Source organism: Notothenia coriiceps, unplaced genomic scaffold, assembly GCF_000735185.1.
Source record: "Notothenia coriiceps isolate Sejong01 unplaced genomic scaffold, NC01 NC01_scaffold00026422, whole genome shotgun sequence".
Classification (NCBI taxonomy): Eukaryota; Metazoa; Chordata; class Actinopteri; order Perciformes; family Nototheniidae; genus Notothenia; species Notothenia coriiceps.
Window position 1 is genome coordinate 708240 of NW_011359123.1, and position 11315 is coordinate 719554.

Sequence of the window (11315 nt, forward strand, 5' to 3'; positions counted from 1 at the left end):
GGTAAGCAGCTTGGTGTGAAGAAATCAACTGTGGGAGCAATTATTAGAAAATGGAAGACATACAAGACCACTGATAATCTCCCTCGATCTGGGGCTCCACGCAAGATCTCACCCCGTGGGGTCAAAATGATTACAAGAACGGTGAGCAAAAATCCCAGAACCACACGGGGGGACCTAGTCAATGACCTGCAGAGAGCTGGGACCAAAGTAACAAAGGCTACCATCAGTAACACACTACGCCGCCAGGGACTCAAATCCTGCAGTGCCAGACGTGTCCCCCTGCTTAAGCCAGTACATGTCCAGGCCCGTCTGAAGTTTGCTAGAGAGCATTTAGATCAGGCATGGGGCAAACTAAGGCCCGCGGGCCATATACGGCCTGTTGGGCTTTTGAATCCGGCCCGCCGAATATTGGTACAAAAATTGTCCAAATTATAGTAAAGACCGCATTAATTTTGCGTTTTTTCCTGCAATACTCCGGCATTTCAGTTGATCCCATAGATGGCGCACTCTAGACACAATTTACCTTTGCTGGGAGTCTGGTAGTCTATTCTCTCAGCGGCCCCACTCGGCAACCCGCAAGATCGGGGAATACAAGTTGTAACAGCAGTAGCGCTGAGCAAAGTGACTAGAACGCGACCACACCCACTTATAAAAATCACTTATGTAAAGTCAGCAACCACAAACCAGGCTTAGTGTGATTCTGTTTATTTTACCTTATTTAATGAACTTCCGTTCACTGTATGAACATTAGAGGCAGACGTTTTCCTTGTTGTTTGTATATTGCAACTATCGGATGGAATCAATCGTACATGGGCTACATGTGGCCATCACAAGTCAAATTGCATAACGAAAACTACGCGATAAGTGAAAACATGCGTGTAGAAAACGGCTTATTGCACAATATTGATAGCAACAGTAGTCAAGATAGTCTGATTAGCTAACATCAACTGTAGAATGCCAGAGAACGTCATTACAGCGTTGTGATGCCAAAANATAGAGCCAGTTTAAGTGTGTTCGATATACTGTCACTCTGATTGTTTGTGATAGACCGTGGAGTGCGTGGAATTACTGTTGAATTCGATACATTGAAACAGATGCTTTTGGATTTTCTGTCTGTAACCTGAGTCACCAACCTTCTGTGTATGTTGGTTATAACAGAAATGGGTCGCTGCACTGGTCGTTGGGTGGCGCCAGAGAACAGAAGGAAATAATTGCTGGCCTGGGGACTATTTTCAGCGGTGGATTAATCCACACAAAGCGTTTCAGAGTTGGTTTGATTGACAAAACAATATCAGAATTGGATTCAGAATATCTTAGAAACAATAAACAGACTAAAAGTATTGATGAAATCAGCAGAGAGAAGAATACAAAATAGAAGGGACTAAATTATGAATTGAATGAATCATACAGAACACCACCACACTGACCCCTTAACGGACTCATTCCCTCACTTCATTGGAGTGAATATGGAAGATCTGGTGTGCCTTTTCTTATTTATTTAGCTGTGCAAAATTAATATGTTTGCACTTATTTGCCTAAAAAGTGATTCCAGTGGAAACAAATGTATGTGGCGTTTAACAATAAATAATGGAAATATGACATGGTTGTGTTTGATGGCTTTATTTTTTATTTATTCATGAACTCAATGAATTTCAACACTGGGGCCTAAATACATAAATACAAATATCACACAAACAGGTGACTCAATCTTTATAGAAATGAATCAGTAGTATTTACAACAAAAAAAGTTCTTATTAAATACAAATGCAAGCACATACACACACAAACAAACATCCCATATACATGCGTAAACAGTCTTGTGTTGTATTATTCCCCAAACATTTTCACAGTTTTTCCAATTGAACCTCTGATTTGAGAAATTGCTATACTTTGTTTTTCTTAACTCCTTGAAATATTGTTGTCACTATATTTTTCCCAGTCATGAAACAATCCTACATCTCTCTCCAAAACACTTCCATTAGGAGAACGGCGCTGCACTTTCAAAAACGATGCAAATACAAAACCACAGATGTTCTTGACAACACAATTTGACAACACATGCGTAGCGTTTAGAAAACATTCACCAACCTTACAAAATGTGTGCAACATTTACCGTAAGCGCCGCATAAACGAAACGCTGCAAGAAGCTCAAAACACAACGGAAACCAGGGGACACTAAAAGGTGACGCACACAGGTGGGACTGGAGCACTTGGTGACGTTCAGGATTATAAAGTTGGACAACTGTCTCTGTTTGCAGAGTTATTCTGTTTCATAACTGTAAGTGTTCTTTTCAGTATATTTGAAAGTTAGCTACCATAGCTAGCTAGCTCACAGCAGATCTGCAATAATATCAGCAGGATCATGATATCACATTTGATAAAATAAGCCGATAAAACATTTTAGGACATGTGGCCAACTTTGGCCAATTTTACAATCCACGAACGTCACCAAGCGCTCCGGTCCCAGCTGTGTGCGTCGCTTATGAGTTCCCCCTGGTTTCCGTTGTGTTGCAGCGCTTCCTTTATGCAGCACATTTAGTAAACCCTGCACATGTTTCCTCAAGTTGGTGAATATTTTCTCAATGCTGCTCATCTGTTGTCAAGTTGGTGAAGATATATTTATTCATTTACATGTGTTTCGGCACATTTGTAATTTTTTGCATAATTTTTGAAAATTGCAAGGCATTTGTCCTAACACAAGTGTTTAAGGCCGTTGTAGCACGTGTGCCTGTGTCGGCCACCGTAGATTAGGATTGTTAGGATTAGGAGCATGACTCCGAATTATTGTAAAACACGTTGTGTTCCAACATTTGATACCATATTGGTTTTAGTAGTCAGCCTGTTGAAGACAAATACAAACTTAACTTAAATTCACTGCAATCCAACAAACGTCCAATCTAGCTCATTAGCTTTTAGGTTAAAGTTCAGAAACACTACGATAATATCTAGTAAAAACAGAACTTACATTGTTTGCTGGCTATAGTGTTTAGTCTTTTGATGTAGGTGCAGTTATTTTGTAGAGGGAAGTTTCTTAGAAAAGATGAAGAATTTGGAAAACTGTGACAAGAACAGACAAGAGAAGAAGAGCCGAACAGCTGCCTCTGACAGTACCATCTGGAACACATCAGAGGGCGGAGATAGAGGTTATTTCAGATCACTTTTTATTGGAGTTACTTCAAACATGTTTTCCATCAAGTGAATTATCTTTTGGTCTGGTTCTTGTCCCAGAATATGCCGAAAGATTATTCCTCACCTGTTGGTACTTGATTTTCCATTGTCTGGGCGAGTTTGAAAGCTTTGGAGCCTTCTGTCAAAACACATAACATTCAAATCAGTTTCATGTGATAGAGATGGAAATTCATCTAACATTTGTATGACAGAAACATTTGATGCAGAAAAAAGGGACAAGAGAATATTTAGAGACATCTTCTTTGATTTAGAGAAGCTGGAATGGACATTTTATCTGCAGAACAGCATTGCAAAAACACAACGGTGAAGTTAGGAACTATGAGTCAAAAAGGGCTATCTGATGACTTTAAACATATCATGTCAAACAATATCTGCATTAACCCTCATGTGCCCACGCTTTATTCACCCATTACTGCAGCAGCACACACAGTCCGGGGTGTGGGGTATAATCATTTGTATAATTCTTTAAATAATTTGAACTTTGTATTCTAATAAAAATCCTTTGGATTTGGGAGGAATAGCAGTGGCATTTTGCCCAACTAGATGCTTCCATTAACATGATGGGTATACAATGTGGTTGCAGTGACGAGTGGTGCAGGTATGATGTACTTTTTAGGGCAACCCGTTAGTTAGCATAGCAAGGGCTCCCTCGACAATTAGCAAGGGGATTTACCGTTGGATTTTGGATTATTTTAGAAAATACGATCTGTGGCTAACAAACCTTTATGGTACTTATACATTTTGTTCAGCAAGATAATCTCCACATATTAACACCACTTTTAGAATAGTTGAAGCAATGCAATTTCCGGAAATGTAAAGCTGATGTTAGGCTATAAACCATCTACCTGAGCGTCAAATGACTTAATGGCACCACCGCTAAACTAAAGGCGGCTAATCTTTAGTTAGTAGTAGTCTCCTTTAACTACTTGTTAGCAACCACCATTTTTAAGACACATCATCAAACAAACAAACATTCACCAGCGGGGTATTTACTGACATAAAACAGAAAATGAAAATCTCTATAGCTTGCGTTAACCACAGAGCTCATTTCGGGCATCGAACCACAAACTAATTCATCGATTTATTGGTATTACAACTTTAAAGATACCGGTATTGTATTTTTCAAAAGGATACCCAGCCCTAACAAATAAACGTATCCAGCTAGAAAGCAGGCGAGGAGTCAAAAAAGGAGAGCAGGGGTCCAAACATATGCATGGGAATACGTGGATAATATATACAAGGCAAGTAAGGAAGCGTGAACAGGTGTGCAGCTGGGTGGGGGGGGGGCGGGTTAGGAGAACACAAGAGTTACTGGAGACCAGTAGAAGGATCTGGAATGAAATGAAAGTGAATGTATGGTAAAAGCAGACTAGCAAAAAGATCAGTGTGACATTTGTAGAAACATGGGATATGTTCTTGCTATATTTAAAGTTAATGAAGTAAAACCATGAAGAGACGAGAATTTTTTTCAACAAAACATTTCTTGGTTCAGGACTGTGGTTTTAATCCTTATTCAGAGCGGATTGGAATTACCTGTGGACATTGTGAGATATTCAATCTGGATACCTGTGCTTCCAGAAGGAGAAAATCCTCACATTCCAGCCTGGTCTCCTAAAAATTACGTTCTTAAACAACCAAACTGCCTTCTCCATTAGGTTTCGAGGGGCCACAGATTGCTCTCCCTGATTAAAACTGTGTTCGTAATCCAGGAGAAAAAATCTGTTTCCCTCGAAACAGGCTGAGAATGGAGTTTAGTTGTATCAGAACTTAATTTATATGGTTGCGCATTTCAGAAGCTGGAATCAGAGAGCTTTTTGCGTTTGTTTAAGCTTGATGAAAGACTCAAACAGTGAAATATAAGAAAAGTAGGAGAAGGAGCCTCTCACCATTAACAGACAGCAGCACGGTGCTGACACTGAGGCCCTGCTCGTCCATAACTTTGTACGTTCCTTCGTCCGAGCTCTTTAAGTTCTTTATTGTCAGCTGCTCATTTGCCACATCTTGCTCCATTCGTTCACTGTCTTCCTCCCCCCTCATCCACACAACCGACCACTCTGAGCCGTTCCTGTGGAGCACAGAGCACTTCTGTTAGAGGCAGAAATAATAAAACTATGATGAAAGGTTTTTATGCTACGCTAGAACAGTGATTATTTCATGATCCTATGCTGAAAATCTATTTGGACACTTTTATTTGCACACTGCCATGTCATACACTGCCATGTTGGACCATGAACACTTGCACAGTGAATTCATTTCGCCCATGTATCGTTGGCAAGTTGGAAGTAACCTCTGTTAGCCAGCTAGCAATGTTATGTTTGCCGTAGAAAATCATTACAGATCGCTAGATTAACCCAATAAAGTATTTGCATTGGGACTTAAAACCGAACATAATAAAGAGGTAAAGGGACACGTCCTAAAGCCCGGAAGCAACCCGCTGGTTCCCTCGACAAAAAAGCAATGGGATTTCTCCATAGGATTGTGGAAAATAGCTCAAAATAAGGTCTGTGGAAACGGACCTGTTAGATAAATGCACGTTTTGTTCAGCCGGATAATATCCACATGTCAACCCTACTTTTATCATTTTCGTGATGCGCCGCTTACTTCCGGGTTTTAGGACGCGTCACTGCACTACTCTGTTGAGAGACAAAAATAGTTCTTATTTGATATTTTTCCTCATTTATTTGGACGTTTTCAGTGGTATGTATGTTTTTTAGTTCCTGTTTTGTTTTTTGTTTTTTTCGCCTGTTTTGATTGTCTGTCCTGGCCTTATTAGTTGCTGCTGTTCCCCATCAGCCCAGCAATCATCCTGTGCACATATCCCCTCTATAGTTCACATTACAGTTCCCTTTAGTCATTATCGGATTCCTGTAGGTTGTTTTACAGGAAGTTCTGTTCTCTTTGTCTTTCCTTCATTACAGCTAAGAAAGAAAGTATTTTCGGTTAAAAGATTCCATTCTCCTACATTTGAGTCCATACATCTCCACTTCCTGTGAAAGTCATTTTCTCAGAGGGCAAAGAGCCTTAAAGTTTACTCAGCAACAAACAGTCTGATGTGTAAATACTACCTGGCTCCTGTGTCTCCGTGGAGCTTAAACTAAAGTACAGCACAGCTTCCAGCACCGCCTCATGACAAAGCTCCATACTAAATATAATAGGGAAAAACCAATGAAACATTTCATTAAGAAATTAGATCTTCCTACTTTCGAAGTTCTACGTCAAGTGTTTTTTCTAAAACCCACGATTCATTCTCTGTTAAGCTTTCATCCGGTGAATCATATTTTCACTAGCAGCCTGTACTCTGTGTTACTCTGACGCAAACAGCCATTTCGAAGGAGTGTGGGGAGTGGAAGCAGAGACCAAAGGAGCAAATAATAGATGAGATAAATGTGAAATGAAAAGAGTACAAGCGAAATGTAAGGGGAGCAGCTTACCTGTCCTGGAACACTACCTTCACAGAGTGTTGGGTGTACAGATCCAGAACTAAATCCTCTCCTGGACCTCGAGACAGAATGGATTTATAGTCTAAGAGGAAAAAGAAAACAATATTCAAAAGAGTAAAGACCTCAGCATCATTAAAGACAAAATAAATGCGATCACATAAGAGTATATGAGAAAAGATATAAGTACAAAGCAGAATGAGAACAGCAAAGGACAAAAGAGTATTACGTTTGAGATTAGAAGTCCTAGGTGTGAAATTCACGGCCCAATACTGATGAGATGAAATAAAGAATAGAAAGATAAGCCCAACTCACCGGATACAGACAGCTTGACACTCTGAATGAAGACCTTGGTTTTGGCGGACCTCACTCCATCCACCACCATGAAGCTCTCGTATCTCCCCGTGTCTCCAATCTGCACGTCACTGATGACCAGAGAACAGTCCCCGGACTTCAGCTTCTCCTCTGGAACCTCCATCCGGCCCTGAAACTCTTCCGCCTGCCACTTCTTCTCCCCCTGCAGCTCAAATACGGTGTCGGCAGGGCTGTTCCACTGGATGTAGCAAGTGGAGGGCGTCACCTCCCCCAGGCGCTGCTTCCAGCTGCAGGGAAGCACCGCCTGGTTTCCTACCTTGAAGGTGACGGACAGGGGGCTCGTGGCGGAGGACAGGGAAAAGGAGTCTGGAAGACATGGAGGAAAGTGTCCTCAACACGGGGTGGGAAGCAGTGAAGTACAAATACTTTATTACTGTACAAGATATTTCTGGTATCAATACCACTATTTATTTTTACGACAACTTTTTACTTTTACTTCTTCATTTTCCAAACAGTCCTTGTTACCTTAGTTTTAATCTGCATTTGGTGGCGTGATCATTATTATTTAGAGTCATTGCGCGCCTATTTCAAACTAATGTCATACAGGAAACACATTTGGTGTATCCATAAATTCCTGGTGTTCTCTAAAGAAGAGGGACAATCGAGAACTCAGTTCAAGGCGTTTCCCATAATCCCTGGAGCTGTGCAGACGGCCTCAGTCAGCAGGAATCAATACATGGCGCCTTATCTCAAACCGGTAGCCTACGAAGCTATTTCAACGAAGCAAGGAAGAAGACAGCAAGAAAACTGGAGCGAATTATGTACTGTATACTTTTGCCATCTCTGTCAACATCATGGTGGTCCAAAGAGGATATGTTTTGAATGGTAAGGCGACCCTAGAAAGTGTGTCCCAGTCCTTACCAGAGTCATCCACAAACGTCTGCAGCATCTTCACACGCTTCTGGTTCAATCTTTCAACCGCACCGTCGCAGGGCGTGGTCTTGCTCACTGAGGTGCCGCGTTGTCTATAGAAGAAGGGCTGGGGTGGTTGGAGTTTTTGTCTCTGTGCTGCACTGGTGGAGCATTTCATTTGTCCTCCACTGCAAACATAAGGGTGCTATAGAGCCAGCTTGGCAGCGGCATGCCCCTCCGCTGGATCATGCTCCTTCTCAAAGGCCATTACCTCCAAAGGGAGTATCTGCTACAAGTTGCTGGCCCCTCAAACCTCCTCCTTCGTATTCTTCTATGGCTGAATCCAGTGCTGTTCGAGACCCTCAAGGCGGTGGTATAGGTCTTGGAGGGGTTCTTGGCAGGTGGTACGGTTATGGATTAGAACTGCTGTCCATACATCTCTGGGGACATGTCGAATTTGGTCAGCAATCTTGCAGGTCTGTGTAGCAGCGGACTCTCTCCTTGTCCTTCATGGTGTTGGTCTCCACTGCCCTCCATGACAGCAGCGGAATGACTCGACATGCCCACTCATTGTTCAATGTCCTTAACCCGCTGATATTGTGGAATTTTGGCTATTTTTAGTGCCTCCACTCCTGACTTGGCTGGTCAGGTCTTGGCTAGTCAGGTCTTTGCTAAAGTCATGAAAACAGGACTGACGGTGCACCCTCTTATGGGGCATACTTGGGCACATGCAGGGTCGCTTGCTTTCTGGGACGATTTGCTGCGGGCATGTCGTGTCTGGACCATATTTGGGTGTGACTGGATTGCAGGTTGAGGCAACTGATCAGGCAGTGTAAGAGAAGTCTTGAGGCCTCTGTGCTCTGCCAACAGGGCCTCTCATCAAGGTGAGTCGTTTCCCCTTGGTTCAGGTGTCAGGGCTGATGCTGATGGAGCTGCTGGGGGTTCCTGTCCTCCCCAACGCTGTCCTCTGATAACACTGCTGTCTCCCAAGCCAGCTCTAAGCAGGCGGTCGTAATCCCATCATGCTGTTGACGCTGCTGGGAACGCAGTCCTGATCCACAAGGCATTACGATAAAATGTGGTCAGTCCAATCTATATTTTAATTCAGACTTTCTTATGTATATAACTGGTTATTTTCCGGACATATTAATCAATATTTGAATGCATCTCAGTGGATCTTGAGATCACCTGAGAACCAGCACGGCTGCAGTGGAAACACGAAAATTGGGTTCTTAATCATGCCGTGGTTGCCAACAGACCCTGTAAACGCTTCTTTGGAAAATAGTATTGTGGCACGTTTCGCATGTTCCTTGTCATATGTTAGATGTCGATCAGTCTTTAGCAGTTTCACGGTAAAGGCTTTTTCCATCTATACGTGTCAGATGATTTCACAAAAATGTTTAAGTCCCAAAAGGTCCAATTATATTTCTGTCTTAATTCCTTCTCTGTTTGCAGGGGCTTGAACTAAAGTTAATCGAATGTAACAATAAGGAGAGAATTAAAATATGCCACCGGAAAAACTAACAGAGTGTGATTTGTTCTCCCGAGAATAATAATAGCCTTGATACAATGACATTTATGTGATTTCTGCCGAGAACAGCAACTGTTTTTTGCCTAAACAACTGGCTCTGTCTCTGACCACACACTCGTAGGGCTTGAGAGTGTGTGCTATTTAATTCTGAACAGCACATGATAAAATTGCTTTTAATCCTTGAAACTAAGGTAGCAAGCAAACACTACACCTTTGAGGTGGAACTAACTTTGTTTGAGTTCAACCCAGGCTGATACTCACCAACTAAACTGACAATCAGGAAACACTGTAGTTGTAGGGAGAACCTGAAAGAATCAAAGTTTTTATGAGAAACACATATTATTTATTTTCATAATCTGTCACACCAACATAATAAAGATGACATAAGATTGTATATGTGTGTTATAAATCCACAACACAATACATATTTCACACTAAGTCAACACTGTAACCTCGTTACTTTCTGTTGGTTTATTTAATAAATGCTATACATTTAAATTCTGGAAAATCTTACACACTGTACCTTTAAAGCAAAAATAAATGTAGAACTGAATCCTAATGATACAGAATGACTAACAAACATTATTGAAATATCCATCATTTATTCAAAGTGTGTTCAGAAGCTTTCCACTTACAGTAATGAAGGGTGGGGTCACAGCTTGGCTATTATATACTGTATATAATTATGCAGATCTTTTAACAGTTAAAAATATTTTTCATTAAATGCTTTGGAAACAGAATACTTTAATATATTATTATAAATAACATCATGAGTCAGTAAGCAATTCGAAATGGTATACTTGGGAATATTCTGTGTATTTAATGCTTAAGAACGGAAGTGTCTTCATCTGAGCTAGCAAACAGTATGTTTAAGTATTTGTCATATTAAGTTGTAAATCGAAACTCATTTGACAGTACTGTCCCCAGTGAGCATCATAGACTATAATCTAATTCAGTGGGATAGGTTTCGTTTATCACTGGCTTGTTTAGTTTCTTCAGAAACGAAACAGCTGCCATCTACAGGTCAGCAGCATGAAGCAGCTCAGCAGCACGAAGCAGCTCACAGGGTGAACACAAGGAAAAAATCATACTGAATATTGGTTTTATTCTGCAGATATATTCAATCCAGCAGCATTACACCTTATTAACTGACATATACAATTAAATATGTGGGTTATCATTGTATGAACATATGATAAATTATTCGAACTAAATGTTAACAATTAAATGTACCGTAAATTAAGCTTTTAGTTTATAAATGAAGTAATGTTTCTTACCATTGTATTTTTCTGAAGTATTTCATGATTTTCGCTGTTTGGAAACTTAGTTCACTCCTTCTCTCCCCCTGTGAAGCACGTTGTTAAATGTCTGTGTTTACACCCTGTGAGAGGACACTTTATCAGCTGAGCGCGTTACTTTTCGACTTCCGGTGGAGCCTTCAAAATAAACCACTTGGAATCGATTTGACGGAAGAAAAGTGATAATGAAACACAAATTAAAAATAAAGAGGTCCTTAGAGACTTTACATATTCCATGTTGTTTAATCAAAGTGTCATTCTGGTATTGTAAATATAAGTACATATAATTTTTTTTATATAATTCGTGTTTCAGTCTTTTTTCTGTTGTAAGGACATCATTTTGTCAAGGATGATTATTTGTATCTAAATTAAATATTAAAATAACAACGAATTACTTATTATAATAATAACATGTAGCCTAGGCCTAATGGAAATATATTTTAATACAGATTGTTAGATGAAGAAAGAACCAGGCATTACAATTAAAATAATCATGCTATTTATAAATACGTTCTTGCTTTATTGTTTATTTTTTTGAAGTATTTCCGGTTTTGTTGCATAATATGCAGATACATTGACGGATCTCCGCAGAAACGAAACCCAAGGGCTGCAGCTCCATGACTTTCAGTCTGT

The 11315-nt window shown here is 40.5% G+C and overlaps 1 protein-coding gene across 1 annotated transcript; it reads right to left on the bottom strand.

The window, feature by feature from the left end:
- Window positions 1-1604: 1604 nt before the first annotated feature.
- Window positions 1605-10768, bottom strand: igldcp (Ig-like domain-containing protein). Its single transcript, XM_010784575.1, has 7 exons — window positions 10662-10768; window positions 9646-9689; window positions 6942-7307; window positions 6621-6711; window positions 5076-5254; window positions 3254-3307; window positions 1605-3114 (listed from the first exon to the last, which is right to left on the bottom strand). Exons 1-7 carry the CDS (start codon window positions 10685-10687, stop codon window positions 3032-3034), a joined length of 843 nt encoding a protein of 280 aa, XP_010782877.1. The 5' UTR covers window positions 10688-10768; the 3' UTR covers window positions 1605-3031.
- Between the last annotated feature and the right edge of the window lie 547 nt (window positions 10769-11315).